The 15,983-nt window shown below is 37.1% G+C and overlaps 4 protein-coding genes and 1 pseudogene across 6 annotated transcripts; 3 read left to right on the top strand and 2 right to left on the bottom strand.

Moving 5' to 3' along the window:
- On the bottom strand, positions 76-6,801 carry LOC104745409 (rRNA biogenesis protein RRP5-like). The gene is made up of 17 exons (XM_010466640.2): positions 6,557-6,801; positions 6,173-6,381; positions 5,572-5,709; positions 5,286-5,459; positions 4,848-4,944; positions 4,450-4,568; positions 4,242-4,364; positions 4,053-4,124; positions 3,316-3,408; positions 2,916-3,026; positions 2,711-2,833; positions 1,597-1,782; positions 1,436-1,510; positions 893-1,029; positions 536-670; positions 294-439; positions 76-212 (listed from the first exon to the last, which is right to left on the bottom strand). Exons 1-17 carry the CDS (start codon positions 6,714-6,716, stop codon positions 91-93), a joined length of 2,220 nt encoding a protein of 739 aa, XP_010464942.1. The 5' UTR covers positions 6,717-6,801; the 3' UTR covers positions 76-90.
- LOC104745410 (serine/arginine-rich SC35-like splicing factor SCL33) lies at positions 7,012-9,419 on the top strand. 2 transcript variants are annotated; one of them, XM_010466642.2, is made up of 6 exons: positions 7,012-7,104; positions 7,546-7,711; positions 7,797-7,874; positions 8,415-8,573; positions 8,699-8,823; positions 9,028-9,419. In XM_010466642.2, the coding sequence occupies exons 2-6, from the start codon at positions 7,566-7,568 to the stop codon at positions 9,138-9,140; spliced, it is 621 nt and encodes a 206-aa protein (XP_010464944.1). In that variant the 5' UTR covers positions 7,012-7,104; positions 7,546-7,565; the 3' UTR covers positions 9,141-9,419. The 2 variants fall into 2 exon arrangements, with proteins under 2 accessions (XP_010464944.1, XP_019092073.1); XM_019236528.1 differs by having other exon boundaries at positions 8,704-8,823.
- LOC104745411 (fatty acyl-CoA reductase 2) lies at positions 9,992-12,862 on the top strand. Of its 2 annotated transcripts, XM_010466643.2 has the most exons (9): positions 9,992-10,056; positions 10,233-10,671; positions 10,752-10,855; positions 10,947-11,146; positions 11,248-11,348; positions 11,432-11,633; positions 11,708-11,869; positions 11,964-12,455; positions 12,547-12,862. In XM_010466643.2, exons 2-9 carry the CDS (start codon positions 10,239-10,241, stop codon positions 12,701-12,703), a joined length of 1,851 nt encoding a protein of 616 aa, XP_010464945.1. In that variant the 5' UTR covers positions 9,992-10,056; positions 10,233-10,238; the 3' UTR covers positions 12,704-12,862. The 2 variants fall into 2 exon arrangements, with proteins under 2 accessions (XP_010464945.1, XP_010464946.1); XM_010466644.2 differs by lacking the exon at positions 9,992-10,056 and having other exon boundaries at positions 10,130-10,671.
- Positions 13,173-13,813, top strand: LOC104745412. Its single transcript, XM_010466645.1, has one exon. It carries the CDS (start codon positions 13,214-13,216, stop codon positions 13,736-13,738), a length of 525 nt encoding a protein of 174 aa, XP_010464947.1. The 5' UTR covers positions 13,173-13,213; the 3' UTR covers positions 13,739-13,813.
- On the bottom strand, positions 13,945-15,362 carry LOC104745413 (annotated as a pseudogene).

The raw sequence follows: 15,983 nt of genomic DNA on the forward strand, positions 1-15,983 counted from the left end.
AAAGGTTTTGCTCTCTCCGGTCCATCAGCATCCACAGAGAGGTAAATAAAAAATCTACCATTGTGAAGTTTAGACAGTCTACCTCCTCCTTTAAATATGTGAAGGATATATACATGAAGAATTTGCAACAATATTAATAAACATACCTAGTACCAGCAGCTTATCAAGCTCATATCCAGGTCTTAAAAGTGACTTCATTAATTTTGCTTGCTCTACATCACAAAGAGCAACTCAGAAACAGATGAATAAAAGCAAAACCCAAAATGAACGCTTGTGTGGGTGAAAACACATACCATGATGATCAGCTAAATGTTCAGCAGAAATTGTACCCTTGAGAACTCCTTTGGATTTAACACGGACAATGACTGCCTGACTAGTTATACTATCAATTATCCCAGATACAATGCTACCTAACTTGATTGAATCGTCTTCAGAAACACTGTCACAAATGATTTACACAAATGTGAGCAACACAAGTTAATGATATTAAGGCAGCCTTAATGGCAAGATGATTATAAGATTAAAAAGGTAAAACCTTGCTGGCTTTATCATCAAACTAAGGGTGATCCTTCGAGAACCATGAGCCGCACTGGTTACTCTACATTTGACAACCTCTCCGACATGAAACACGGAATCTGGATCACTTCCAGGCTCTAAACCAAGTTCAAATCTGCTTAATTAAAGTTAGTATAGCATATTAGTTTAAGACCATCAAAATAGAAAAACTTAACCAAAGCTTTTATGATGGGAAAAAATCATATGTACTATATCACAGAATAAAGAATCCAGAACTGAAAATATAACTTTATCATCAGAGCAGTTGACAATGTTGGTTCAGTTCCCCATGTAGGGAAACGGTAGTTGAATTACAACAAAAGAGAGTAGCAATGACCTGGGAACAAATCCTTGCACTCCATTATAAAAGCGAACAAAGCATCCATGCTTTTCAATCTTTGTTATCCAGCCATGCGTCACTAGACCTTCAGTTGCATCAGTGTAAGAACCCAAAATTGGAAGTTTCGACTTCACCTGAAAAGAATAAACATTTCATCTTTACTGCATGAGAACAGGGTTAAAACGGTAACAACCAGAGTTGTTAATAGCAATAAAGTTTATCCACTCCTGACCTCCAAAAAAGATACAAGTTTGAGACTAAATTCCCTCTATATATTTTCATCTATAGATAAGTGAAAATGCTTGATAAAGAAAAAACTTATATTCCATTTCCAACCATTTTTAAAACTTGATAAAGTGAAACCTAGAATCAGCAGATGAAAATAAAATAAAAAATTATATAAAAACGAGATGCAATTATCGGATATATCATAGAAATTATTTGGAAAGTTCTAAGCGTCCTCTAAACCAACAAAACTAGACATCAAGGAATATGAAAATAAGCTAACAAAGTCAGATCCATTATCGTAAGAAAACTTACAAGAGTTTTTTTGTAGGTAACAGTTATTCTCTTTGACTTGCAGCCAAGCACACGGAATACTAATTCAGCTCCAACCTGGAAAAGAACATCATTCAAAGCTTATGCATGCTCAACAATATTGAAAATTAATCATGTAAGATCAATGTAACATTGTAACCAACCTTGAATTTTTTCCTCGGCTTCGTAACTTCAAACTCAGACATATGCCGAAGTGGGCACATCGCTTTGAGACCACCGGGAAATTGCACAATGGCACCAAATGAATCAACAGATATGACTTTGGCCTTTGTCACCATACCAGGCTTGACATCTGAGTGGGAGAAAACTGGACCTTCAAAGGCGCTTTCCTGCTCAATTTAAAAACAACATGAAAAGAAAGAAACAAACAATTGTAAAACAGGAACAAAAACATACACGCACGATGGAGAGAGGTATAAACGTATGATTATGGAACAAACTACTGCCTGTTGGCAATTAGATTGAGGTTGAAATGAATAACTGGAACTAAAGAGCTATCTATTAGCACGCCTGGCAGAAAAAATACCTTTAGAGTCCCTATGGCCAACCCCTCCATCTGCTTAAGGCCGAGTATTCGAACACGGATGTGATTTCCTTCCTTATACTTCTTTTCCAGTTTCTTTACTTCATCTCCTGCGGCATCATATGTCTGCAATTACGGTAAATCTCAGGTTAACAAAGGACATCAAAAGCTTAATCTTTTCAAAAATGAGAATAGCCCATTGGACATACGCTAACGTATGCTGGAGTTGATGCAGGCTTAGAAGGAAGTTCCAGAAGAAGGCCTGATTTATCAATACGAACTACTTTTGCTTCGTCGAATATGCCGCCGCTAGAAACATGCTGTAAAGAACCAATACAAATTTACAAAAGTATTTTTTAGAAAAGAGCAAAGGCGATGAATCAATACAGGTACATCCACGACCACCAAACATAGATCAATGCTGTCTAAGGTATCAAAGGCGATGAATCAAAATTGTAAGATAGTGGATGGTCATTCTATTCAAGCTTAAGTACGAAAAGGCAGTGGTANGACCTTCAAAGGCGCTTTCCTGCTCAATTTAAAAACAACATGAAAAGAAGGAAACAAACAATTGTAAAACAGGAACAAAAACATACACGCACGATAGAGGGAGGTATAAACGTATGATTCTCCACCAAACTACTGCCTGTTGGCAATTAGATTGCAATGCAGAGGTTGAAATGAATAACTGGAACTAAAGAGCTATCTATTAGCACGCCTGGCAGAAAAAATACCTTTAGAGTCCCTATGGCCAACCCCTCCATCTGCTTAAGGCCGAGTATTCGAACACGGATGTGATTTCCTTCCTTATACTTCTTTTCCAGTTTCTTTACTTCATCTCCTGCGGCATCATATGTCTGCAATTACGGTAAATCTCAGGTTAACAAAGGACATCAAAAGCTTTATCTTTCAAAAATGAGAATAGCTCATTGGACATACGCTAACGTATGCTGGAGTTGATGCAGGCTTAGAAGGAAGTTCCAGAAGAAGGCCTGATTTATCAATACGAACTACTTTTGCTTCGTCGAATATGCCGCCGCTAGAAACATGCTGTAAAGAACCAATACAAATTTACAAAAGTATTTTTTAGAAAAGAGCAAAGGCGATGAATCAATACAGGTACATCCACGACCACCAAACATAGATCAATGCTGTCTAAGGTATCAAAGGCGATGAATCAAAATTGTAAGATAGTGGATGGTCATTCTATTCAAGCTTAAGTACGAAAAGGCAGTGGTAATAATCACTGACCCTTTATTTAAACCTTAAGAGGTAGCTGTCAAACCAAATTTTCTCAGTCATTTTATCTTAGTGGAAGCAAACGGAATTAGTAACTTACCAACGGAGGAGCCTTGTTACAAACAAGATGAGGGTTCAATGTTAAACCAACAGCTCTAGATGATGGATCGATAAACAATATTCTAGCATTAACCTGAAAAACATAAAGAGCATTTTCTGCAAGTTAATCAAACGTCAAAAAAAAAAAAATCTTTCAATGAAGCATATAAAGCAAACTTTCAACAGTATAGCGAAAGAAATTACTGCAGAATAAGGAGTGTTTAAACGATTTACCAGAACTATAGTAATCAAAGAAATCAAGTTGTGTTAAACATACAAACAGAAGGAATGTATGCATTAAGTACCAGTACTCAACATTCTCAACAATGAGATATATGTTTAACGTAACTTTGTACCTACAGCGTTAGGTACAAATCCGAATACAGTTGGATCTTAGACAACTGCTTTGAACAAGCCTTTCAACTTAGGACATATAGAATTTGAATCTTGTTCAGTTTGGGTTTATTAGATGTGCGATATGATTGAAAGTCAATTTTCTAGCCAAAGACGATAGACCCTTAATTTTAATGATTTTCTTATACTGTTTTTGTTTGATTTGATTTGATTTAACCGAACTGAACACCCCTTACCTAGAATCCTTGCAAATAAGTACAAAAATTCTAACTACAGAAAAACAAACATGGAAGTGGGACTACAAGATCTGCAAACTATGATGAGATATATAATAGAAACACCGCATATAGAAAAATCAGAAAAGAGTGACACCAAAATGCATACCGTCTTATTCTGACTATACTCATCCTTCCAGCTTTTGTTAGACAATGGATTTTTTAGATGGAAGAGATCAACCTGCACATTCGATGAAAAACGTAACTCACATGTGTCAACAAGATTTTGGGTTAAACATGAAAGAGACAGTTCTATTTCAGATAATAATGTACAAGATCAGGATCATTAGTAACTTACCGTTCCGTTAAAGTAAGTAAGAAAATCGAACAGTATCCCATTCTCAAGAACTGATTGCACACGAGCATTAATCATCATTCCGGGGATGAGAAGATCAAAGGACATGCCATTAAGATCCTTGGTCTGCAAAATGGTATTCATGTGGTTAAGGTTGTGTAAATTTAGGAACATTGACTCTGTATTTTTCAAAGGAATGTTCAAGACATACCAGACACTTCGCCACTGAATCTGGGTCAGAATTAAGACGAATAATTTTACGTTCTCTATCGATCTTTGTAACCACACCCTGAATAAGCTGCCCAGTCTTCATTCTTGACTTCTGGTTTCCTGGAATATTCAGAAAAAGGTAAATGAAATTTTCACAACTCAGAAGCAAACCAGAAAGCCAGAAAGTTCGTAAGAAAGATCAAATGCATCAACAAGGTCTTTGAAAATGAATATGAGATTAGGATCCTCTAAAGTGTTTCCCTTAGTTGGACATAGATAACCCAACTTTATCATAATGAATGTTAATAGATAAACTGAATATCATTCCCCTGATGAAATCAAGTTCAAAGTGAGAAGAGAGCTAAGAGGCCAGTGTAGTAGTTCAACCCAGTTTCTTACCATCATCGCATATTTCGATAAATCCTGTGATAGAAGGTAATCCAAAGTGAAGTATATAACCATGGTCTTCGACGCTTTTCACATTGGCAGAGAAAACCTGAACAAGCATTATGGAAATGAAATAAAATTAATTATTTTCAAACAACACATAACCTATCAGCAATTAAAAACTGAGTTGTAAAGTACGACCCCAGTTCATTGATACAAAATCTATAGCTTAATTTATTAAAACCAACTAGCATATGAATAAATAAAGTCTAAGCTGATCAGGCATGAACTCTCTCAACTCCTTTTGGCTCTTTGAATTGCTTTGGCTATGACAATAAACTTAAAATAAAAGTACCCGCAAATACATATGAATATCTTAAACAAAGGCAGAGCTCCCAAGTAGTACATAATTTTGAAATTAAAGGAAAGTGAACCAAGTATTGACATTACCATCCCTAGTTGAAAAGAATCAAAACTGAATCCCTTGTGCAATAAAGAAAGTCGCAATGAAAGCCATATTTTTCTTTTGCCCGCCTCCTTCGTATCATCATCTAATTGCAATACAATGCAGGGAACAAGCTGACCCACTGAAAAAATGTCTCCAAGGAGTTCATTTTCATCGTCCTGGTTTGCAAAAAGAGGACCAACTCTGATTAGATTACAGAAAAGATAACGGAAAGTGGTCAAGATGACCATCGTACAACAAACACAGCAAATTATAGCCTACAGCAGTTACCTCAATCCCAAGATCTGTAAAATCTGACGCCTCACTTGCGCGGACTAATCCACGTAATCCTCCTGGAAGACTAATTACAATATCCTTCTGGTTTACTTCAGTAACAACTCCCAAAAGCTTCATTCCAGGGGAAATATTCTGAACATATATTTGCATAAACATCAGAACAGGAAAAGTAGAGATATAAAATCTGCTTAAGAAAAACTTCTAGGAGACTAGGACAGTAGCATCATGCGTAAGTAGCAAAACGCCATAGGACGGTACATCAACGGAAGAATGCACATGTGTTTAACACGCTAAAAATAGGCATGAGCGACTGATGTTAGAACTATCTATCTAGATACAGCGTCAGAGGACATAGATTCAGAAACTTAGTCACTGTAATTTAATGATACACCTACGGATCAGTATCTTGATTTAATCTAGGTTGAGGTAGTTTTCCAACAATGTTGATCAAACCATTAATTCTGAGGTTTATTCGCATGTACACTAACAATAAGTCTCTTAGCCAATTCTGACTAAAATATACTTATGCTGAACACAGGCATGAACATATAAAACAACTCAAACATGTATAAGACGATTTCCGAGTTATATATACCTTAGTGGTAATCTTATTGGCATATCTTGGCCTTTTGCCAGTAAGGCCGCCAAAAAGCAATCCCAAATCGTCTGCATCGTTAGGGATTTTCTTTTTTTTAGACTTTCCACCTTTACTCTTCTTAGAAACACGCTCATCAGCATCAAACTCAGCATCCACTTCTTCATAAATTTTCTCACGCTCTTTTCTACTCAGAGAACTACCTCCACCTGACAATCAATTAAGCATATAAGCAATAAGTAACTCGAAGTGGATGCTCAGAACAAAGAGCCATTTGATAATTCGCTACCTAATCACATCATGAAACCGAGTAAAAGCAAAAAAAAAAAGAAATTGAATAGTTCATTGCATAAAACACACAGAAACTAGAGGGAGAAAACAAACCTCGAGGGAAGTCAGGAACATCTTCGAGCTGTAGAGCGGCTTCAGACCTAGCAGCTAAATCGTCCTTCGTCTTCTTAAACGGTTTCTTCGTTGGTTTAAAGGACTTTGTAGAATCGTGACGTTTTCCATTAGCAATTTTCTTTGACGACGGTACTCCCATATCTCCAATGGCGGACGCGAGAGAGAGTTGGGAGCTCGTTTTTTTTTTTGTGTGTGTAGGTTTTATGTGTTTGTACTTTGTAGGGTTTAACATTGACTAATGAAGAAGACGTTTTTGTAGGGTTTTCTGGGAACCGCCTGGTTTGTAATTTAAACCAGAAATTAAAATCAAGAACCGGTCGATTTGGATTTTAACCCAAAAAGAAGACGTGATGGGCTTATTATATGGGCCATTATTGTAGATAAATGAAAAGGCCCATTGTAGAACATTCTCGAATAGACACAATCATCTTCTTGTAGAACAATAGAACAATCTCATTCTCATGTGTGAGAGAGCACCGGCGACGGAACTGCGTTTCTCTTAGTGTGGTGGATTCATCAATCATCAGGTTTTGTGTTCACGATCATATAGTTTTTGCATGTATTAATCTGCTTCAAAAGTTTTCACAAAACTTTATGAACTTGTGTTTCTAATGCTATGGAAACTCTTCTTTTGTCCCGTTTTGTTTTAGGAAACATTTGTTAGATTCGTTTGCATTATCTTCATGCTATTTTTGAAGCTCCTTCTTTGTTGTTCCTGATCATTATTCGTTTTACTTAATGCTTTATTTTTGTATAATTAATATGTATTCGATTCTTATCATCGCATCTCTTATATTCGTCTCTTTTCGTTTAGTCTTTTTGTTTTAAAAGAGATAACTTTAGGTAATCTGATCAAAACAAATGTTAATTTAGCTGGAAATTTTTTGATTTGTGTGCTTTAAATTTGGTTACTGTCTCCATTTTGAAAGCTAAATAGCTGTAAGCTCTCTTTTTATTGATTTTGACAGGTTTTAGCTTTTAATTGATAATGGGGAGGAGCTATAGTTACAGTCCTTCACCACCAAGGAGTTATGGTAGAAGGTACAGAAGCCCGAGTCCAGTGGGCTACTACAGAGGAAGAAGTAGAGATCCCCCAACCAGTCTACTGGTTCGCAGTCTCCGGCACGACTGTAGGTAATAAAAGACTGATCTGTCAAGTTTTGCAAGTCTTCACCTTTTGACAATTTTTAAATACTCCAATTTTTGTTTACTATTTCAGGCAAAACGATCTTCGCAGACCATTTGGGCGGTTTGGTCGTCTCAAGGATGTCTATATACCTCGTAATTATTACACTGGGTGAGTGATTACTATTACCACATAAGGCACTAATTTCTTTCTGTTTGTATGACTTCCTGCTGTCCGACCCAGCTAGCCTTTTTGTAAGTGTAAGTCTATTGCCTATTGGTTTATCAAATTTTGGTTGTCTTATTGGAAGTGTTGAAGATGAAGAAGTAGGAAGATTTATGTGCATGAGATCAATGAAGTAATAAGAATTCTTTATTCGGGACTACAGAGGGTAAGTGAGTACTGACTACTGAGTACTTTTATGTCAGTTTAATATATTTAGTTTGAGAAGGGAGTTCGTTTTTATATCATTTTGAAGATGCTCTTGTCAAAGTCGAAGTTAGTACAGTCATTCAACGAGGTTAGCAGCCAGCTGATTGGTTTTACTTGATTGATTTGATTCCCCCTGTGTTTGTTGTACTTCGAAGTTTTTTTTTGTGGGATCATGTTTGATGTTTCCTTATCTGAATCTTAAACATCAAATTTGGTTTAGAGGAGATGTACTTCTTTTTTAGATTTGTAGACCGGATATTTGATGCTATCAACTTGCAGGGAGCCTCGTGGCTTCGGCTTTGTGCAGTACTATGATCCTGCTGATGCTGCAGATGCAAAGTATCATTTAGATGGCTATGTTCTCCTTGGACGTGAAATTACTGTTGTATTCGCAGAGGAGAACAGAAAGAAGCCCTCTGAAATGAGAGAACGATCAAGGTGAGGCTTGAATTTCACCAAGTTAGCCTGTCGATTAACATATTAAATAACTCTATAACTATTCAACTGTTCAATGCTTTCTCTCTGTCTTGGGTTTGTTAAAACAATTGAATTTCAATTTCAGGGGCAGAACATCTACAAGATCTCCTGGCTATTCACGTTCACCTAAACACAGAAGAAGCTATTCGCGTTCACCAAACTACAGAAGAAGCTTCACGCGTTCACCATATGATGATAGGCGCCATTCAAGGTACTGTGATAGAGATGCTTAATCCCAGTTTCGGTTTTAGGTTTTTAATTGTTTTTGTTTCGAGAAAATAGTCCCGAATGTATAACCAAATCTACTATGTATAAGGTTTTGGTTCTAACTCTTAGGGGTATGCACATATGATATTACTTTCTCAATATATATCTTCTTACATACACACACCATAATATTGTACATTTTGAGCAGATCGGTTTCCCGGGGGGATAGGGAGGGATCATACTCAAGGTCAAGCTCAAGGTCTCGGTATCAATCAAGAAGCAGAAGCCCGAGTCCCGGATACTGAAGGTGACTTGCTATGACCTAAGCAGGTGATGATGAAGATTGGGTCTGGTGTTGGTGTTACACTGTGGGATTTAGTAATACGTGAGTAAATAAGCATTTGTGATTTAGTACTCTTTGAGACTGTTGTGGAAGAACAATAAATCATGGTTGGAGTAGAGGAGAAACCATGTGTGTTGTTTGGTTTCATTTCCTTAGCACGTTATGGTAGCTTTTGTATCTAAACGGTTGACATCTATGCTAGTGATTATTATATCCTGTTTTTACCGGAATGAAATAGCGGCATAGCGCTTTACTGATTTCGAGTTTCCACTACATTATGAAGTGTCCAATGTATCATGTATGTATCTGATACCAATAACTGCGTTGCTTCTTTGAAAGTAGACATAAACTATGAGTCTACAACACGGTTAATAATACGAAGGTAAGTTGGATAACATGAGGTAAGTTGTTTATTACTAAGGAGGATCTTAAGTTTTCTCCAAACGCTTTAAGCTGGCCATGTAATCCTCAAACCATTAAGATGTGATGTGAAATACCTAAATCCCAACACGAAGATACGAATTTTTTGTAAGTTAGCTATTTATCATTGGTTGATTTCTTATAGGTTGATGATAATAATATTTTTGAAACTGATCATGCATTTCTTTCTTTTTTTCCTTTTTTGTTTGAAATCTAAATCACGTGTAGGGAAGCTGATCAAATGTTGGAAAGAAGATCGTAAGGCAATCTTTTGTTTCAGTTGATTTTTTTAATATTTGTTTGCCTATAAAACAGAGGAAGCTTTTCATCATCTTTTGTCCTTAGAACTAACCAATCTTTCATTCCTCTTATAAAAACAAAAGTTACTTACCTGTCTCTTAACGACAACAAAATAAGAAAATTTTAAATCTGTCTAGGTTTACTTAATCCATTTCTAGTTGTTCATCTCCAAAGGTATGTTTTCTAGGTTAAGCGTATTACAAGTCACCAATTTCTTAACCAACAAGTTTCTGTTTTCTCAAAATAAAAATTTAATGAAATTTAGTATATGTTTAGAATCGTACAGTATCGGCAGATATTTTTGATAGTCTTATTTAGAAATGACCCTTTCTCTATTTCTTATTTCTTAGCTTGTGATGGAGGCTCTCTTCTTGAGTTCTTCTTCTTCCTTCATTGCCGCATCAAACAAACTTACTAGATCGCACAACCCTTGTGACTGGTCTACATTGGTTAGGCAGAAGAAAAGGGTAGGCTTAACATGGTGTCGTGTAGGTGGTGGTGGTGATGGTGGGAGAGACAGTAACGCAGAGAGGCCTATTCGGGTTTCTTCGCTTTTGAAAGACAGAGGTCAGGTACTGATTAGGGAACCGAGTCCGCCAGCTATGGATGCTGAGTCATTGGTTCTGTCTCCCAACGGGAACGGGAGAACCATTGAGATCAATGGAGTAAAGACTTTGATACCTTTTAGTGGCGCTGCTATGGTGGGGATGAAAGAAGGACTTGGCATAATCAGTTTCCTCCAAGGGAAGAAGTTTCTAATTACTGGTTCTACCGGTTTCTTAGCTAAAGGTAAAAAAACAACTACATGTATGGTTTATTATATTCCACAACTCTCCGTTTCTAAATCATCTCTCTTTCGATGTCTCTAGTGCTTATTGAGAAAGTCTTGAGAATGGCTCCAGATGTCAGCAAGATATATCTCTTGATAAAAGCTAAAAGCAAAGAAGCTGCCATCGAGCGGCTAAAGAACGAGGTAAGTCCTTTTCATTTTCATTATTTGTTAGTCAAGTTCTGTACCTTGTAATGTTCATAACTCTGGCCAAACGGGATTGCTCCTTTTACAGGTGTTAGATGCAGAGCTTTTTAATACTCTAAGAGAGACTCACGGAGCATCGTACATGTCTTTCATGTTAACAAAACTCATCCCTGTGACGGGAAACATTTGCGATTCAAACATTGGATTGCAGGCAGATTCAGCTGAGGAGATTGCGAAAGAAGTTGATGTCATTATCAACTCTGCTGCCAATACAACCTTCAATGAAAGGTTGGCAATTGTCAGATTACGCTTGCCTTGAGTACTCTTGTTTAGTCATCTATATATTATCTGATTTACTAATCTTGTTGTCTTTTTGGGGGAGATTGAAGATACGATGTTGCTTTGGACATAAACACAAGAGGACCCGGCAATCTCATGGGATTTGCCAAGAAGTGCAAGAAACTCAAACTGTTCTTGCAAGTATCCACAGGTACGTGAATGTGGCAAAACAGAGTTTTTCTGATGTTTCAGTTTCTTCATTTGATTTATTAAAAAAAAACAAATTGTGTGCAGCTTATGTGAATGGACAAAGACAAGGAAGGATCATGGAGAAGCCATTCTCGATGGGAGACTGTATAGCAACTGAGAACTTTCTAGAAGGAAATAGAAAAGCATTAGATGTTGATAGAGAGATGAAGTTAGCTCTTGAAGCTGCTAGAAAAGGGATTCAAAATCAAGATGAGGCGCAGAAGATGAAAGATCTCGGTCTAGAGAGGTATTATTAATCTCTAAACCTTCATCTTAACTATTTTGCAACAACGACCTTAAACATACCAATTAATAAAACAGGGCAAGATCATATGGATGGCAAGACACTTACGTTTTCACCAAAGCAATGGGTGAGATGATGATCAATAGTACTCGAGGAGACGTACCTGTGGTTATTATAAGGCCTAGTGTCATCGAAAGCACTTACAAAGACCCTTTCCCTGGATGGATGGAAGGAAACAGGTGAAACTGTTTTTTTAATTTGCTTTGCTGTGTAGGTAAGTGTGAATGTATACGTAACAAAACTGAATCTTCTTGATGTATGTATAAAACTCAGGATGATGGATCCTATAGTTCTATGTTACGGGAAGGGACAACTCACGGGGTTCTTGGTTGATCCAAAAGGAGTTCTTGATGTGGTTCCTGCTGATATGGTTGTCAATGCAACATTAGCTGCCATAGCAAAGCACGGAATGTCAACGACGGATCCGGAACCTGACATAAACGTGTATCAGATCGCTTCTTCGGCCATAAACCCGCTGGTTTTCGAAGACTTAGCTGAGCTTCTTTATAACCACTACAAATCATCCCCGTGCATGGACTCCAAAGGTGATCCTATCATGGTGCGTTTGATGAAACTTTTCAATTCCGTTGATGATTTCTCGGATCATTTGTGGAGAGATGCTCAAGAACGGAGTGGGTTGATGAGTGGTATGAGCTCAGCGGATAGTAAGATGATGCAGAAGCTAAAGTTTATATGCAAGAAATCTGTTGAACAAGCCAAACACCTTGCCACTATTTATGAGCCATACACTTTTTATGGTGGAAGGTGAGACTAAGACAGAACTCATATATGTATTATAATTCTTAGAGTAAAACCGGCAAAGTTAATCCATGTTTTGTTTTGGTTTCTTTTACAGATTTGATAACAGCAATACAGAGAGATTAATGGAGAAGATGTCAGAGGACGAGAAGAGAGAGTTTGGATTTGATGTTGGAAGCATTAACTGGAAAGACTACATTACAAACGTTCACATTCCCGGTTTAAGAAGGCATGTCTTGAAAGGAAGAGCTTAAATTCATATCTCACTAAATCAGACTAAACAGAATCAATCCTTTATCTTTCTTTTTTTTTCTTCATTCCGTGTAATCGTGTGTTGTGTTTAATATATATCACTTTGATTTGTAATAATTTGAAGATAAAGTCAGTGTTGTTCTCTACAAGTTTGCCCGAAATCTACTAATGTTCGATACTTCGATCCAACTATCCAAAACAAGTTAAAAGTTACAACTTGTAAAGATTTTAGAAGTCTTTTAGTGTAAACGTTACTTTAAACAAATTTTAGTGTAAACGTTACTTTAAACAAATTTGTGTAAACGTTACTTTAAACAAAACTATTAAATGTTTGAGGTTTATGAAGTCCGTAACATAAAACATGTAACGACTAACGAATAAACGTAGTTTTATCAATTAAATACCTTTATCGATTGTCCTATAAAACATCTATTGTTTTTCACCTATCTTACATCTAAAACTTGACAACAACAACAACAAAAAAATCTTACATCCAAAACTAAAAGCAAAAAATGGCAAAGTCTCTTCTGATCATGGTAATGCTTGTATCTATAGTAATGTTTTACATGGTAAATCCAATTTTTTCCCAAGAAATCGATCAATATTCAGAAGAGGTACCAGAAGATGTGGCCATGTCTCCAACAGATTTTGAGTTTTACGTTGAAACTCCCGATGAAGCTCCATTCCAAGAAGCCGAGTCACCCGCAATGAAATATGACACAGAGCTTGTTCACCATTACTCGCACAAACAACTCGATTTTCTTCGAGGCTGCGCGGAAAAGCCGAGCTCGAAATGTGGAGATACGATTTTCAAAAACATGGTGGATGAGACGAAGTCAACCCCAATTACAGATGAATGTTGTCGTGATATATTGAACATTGGCAAAGATTGCCATCTCGGAATTATTAAGATTCTGTTCTCCACATATGAGTACAAAGATATTGCAACTAAGGCTATTCCAAGAAGCAAACAAACATGGAACGATTGTGTCCGTAGAGTTGGGAGCAATATTGGTGCTCCAGTCTCTTTGGAGTAATAAACTAATACTCACTCGTGCTGATGTATCAATTTTGTAATATGAATGTTACCAATTTATTTTTGGTAGTCAAGAACCAAGAACCATAAAATATGTTTAACGTTTTTATCCATCAGTTGAATTAGTCCAACGTATATACTAACAACGCATATGCAAAATGATAATGGGTAGAATTCAACATAATATATGGACGTTTCGAAGTTGGATTCCAAAATAATACCCTCTCCCAAATTTGTATTATTATTCTTAAATATTTTTAGTGGATATTGATATGGATATCCAAAATTACATGTTTAATTTATAGAGGCTTAATTATTCTGACATAAAGATCTTGACCACCAGCGACATAATTCCTCATATCCCTGAGCTCTCTAGTCCAAATCACACAACCTGACCCACCATTGCGGATATCCTTATTGGCGAACCCGGTACAGTTACAATCCTTTAAACACCTCTCCACGCATTCATTCAACCCAATTCTCTTGTCCACGGTTGCTGTGCTTGTATCCGGCAGCTTCATCATCTTCATCATAAGAAAACCATCTCCGTGGCAGTTCAGTCGTGACTTCCTCACACATCCACTGGACGCATCTCCCAAAGCCCAAGCCGTCATATTCTTTGGAACGAATCCTCTGATACAGTTACACTTCGGTGACGTATTCATGTCACAATAACTGTACGGGCCACAGATTTGGTACAGATCGCATTCGTCGTTAGGTAAAACCGCAGACAAGCTCCATTCCCATGATGTCGGATTCTTTACGAACATCTGTAATAACCCTTCGGAACCCAATGTAAATCTCGAGCGGAGGCTTTGGTTGGTGACTTTGAAACTGTAAGCAACTTCCTCTCTGTTCTCTATGAAGTTGTTAACAACGTCATAGTAGCTCCAATTTTGCATGGTTGGTATGCCACTAAACCCGACTCCATTCCACGGACCGGATCGGTACAATAGAAACTCTTTCTTGTAAAGATATAACTCAGGTAGCCCTTTAGTTTCTAGTTTGAACGTGAAGCCACCGCTTGAGGGATCATAAAGGCTTTTCCAAGAACTGAGGAAACTCTCGTGTCCTGTTTTGAGATTCCGACCAATTTTCATCTCCGGGAGTAAAGTATTCACCGGATAATCAAAGCTTTGCCACAAGAAACGATTTTGAGATTTGCTTTGGGAGTCTCTAAGCACGAAGTTGCCGTTAGCGAGAAGCTCTGCCACCACTGGAGATCTCACCGTTCTTGTTAGATTCGTTGACCAGACAGGAGCATCGGAATGATCAAGGAGGACGAGGTTATCGTAAGAGATCTTTAATGTTCCAGTGGATTTGGAAAGAGGATTGTTTCTGTTGGCAACCCATACATAAGCTCTAGTAGAGGTTGACTTGTACCAAATCCCAAGATACCAACGATCACCATTTCGAGAGCTTGTTGTTGTGGTCTTAAAGAAACCAAGCTCGAAGACATCACCGGGAGACACAATGGTTCGGTTGCTTGAGATTGTCAGAGTTTCTGTAGATGACAAAGTATTGATCGAGAACACATGAGGAAACAGAGCTAAGACAACGAACAAGAAGAAGAAAGTGTAAGAGTTTGGTAATGCGCCTCTCATCTCTCTCTTACCACTTTTTGTTTCTTATGCTCTTCTTCTTTTCTTTATCCCTTAACTTTATATATAGATTTCTTCACACGTTGGTTTTCAAATTTGCAAAATTTGGTGAGCTTAAACATTATAGTCAGCAGACATGACAAATGTAATTTTCAACGTTCTTTGACTTTTCAGCACTTCATTAATTGAGTTCAACAAACTATTGCCATTTTAGTCGATAACTTTGGCATGTGAAATTTTATTTTCTCATGGAACATAACATATGCTGTTGAACAAGTATATTTATTCATCCATGATCCTCGTCCCAAGAAAGTCATGCTATGGAATATGGATGCATACTTTAATTTTGATACGTTTGATGTGTTTTTTTTTAGTCTTCTAGATTATGGGTGGCCATGCAAACATATTGTTCTTTTTGAAATAAATAATGGAAATTAAATATAACGGTAGTGTCCCGATCCAGACCCGAACTACTTTCCGTAATATGTGGAATAATTTTACCATTCAAAAGTTATAGTGTAATAGTGATGAACAGAGTTTAATGCTCTTCGAGATGTCATGACGTGATAACGAAAGAAGTTAATCATAAGACATATAATTGTGAAAAAAATAAAAAAAATGCAACCATTCTTGCAAGATGTCAAC

This window comes from Camelina sativa, chromosome 15, assembly GCF_000633955.1.
Source record: "Camelina sativa cultivar DH55 chromosome 15, Cs, whole genome shotgun sequence".
Classification (NCBI taxonomy): domain Eukaryota; kingdom Viridiplantae; phylum Streptophyta; class Magnoliopsida; order Brassicales; family Brassicaceae; genus Camelina; species Camelina sativa.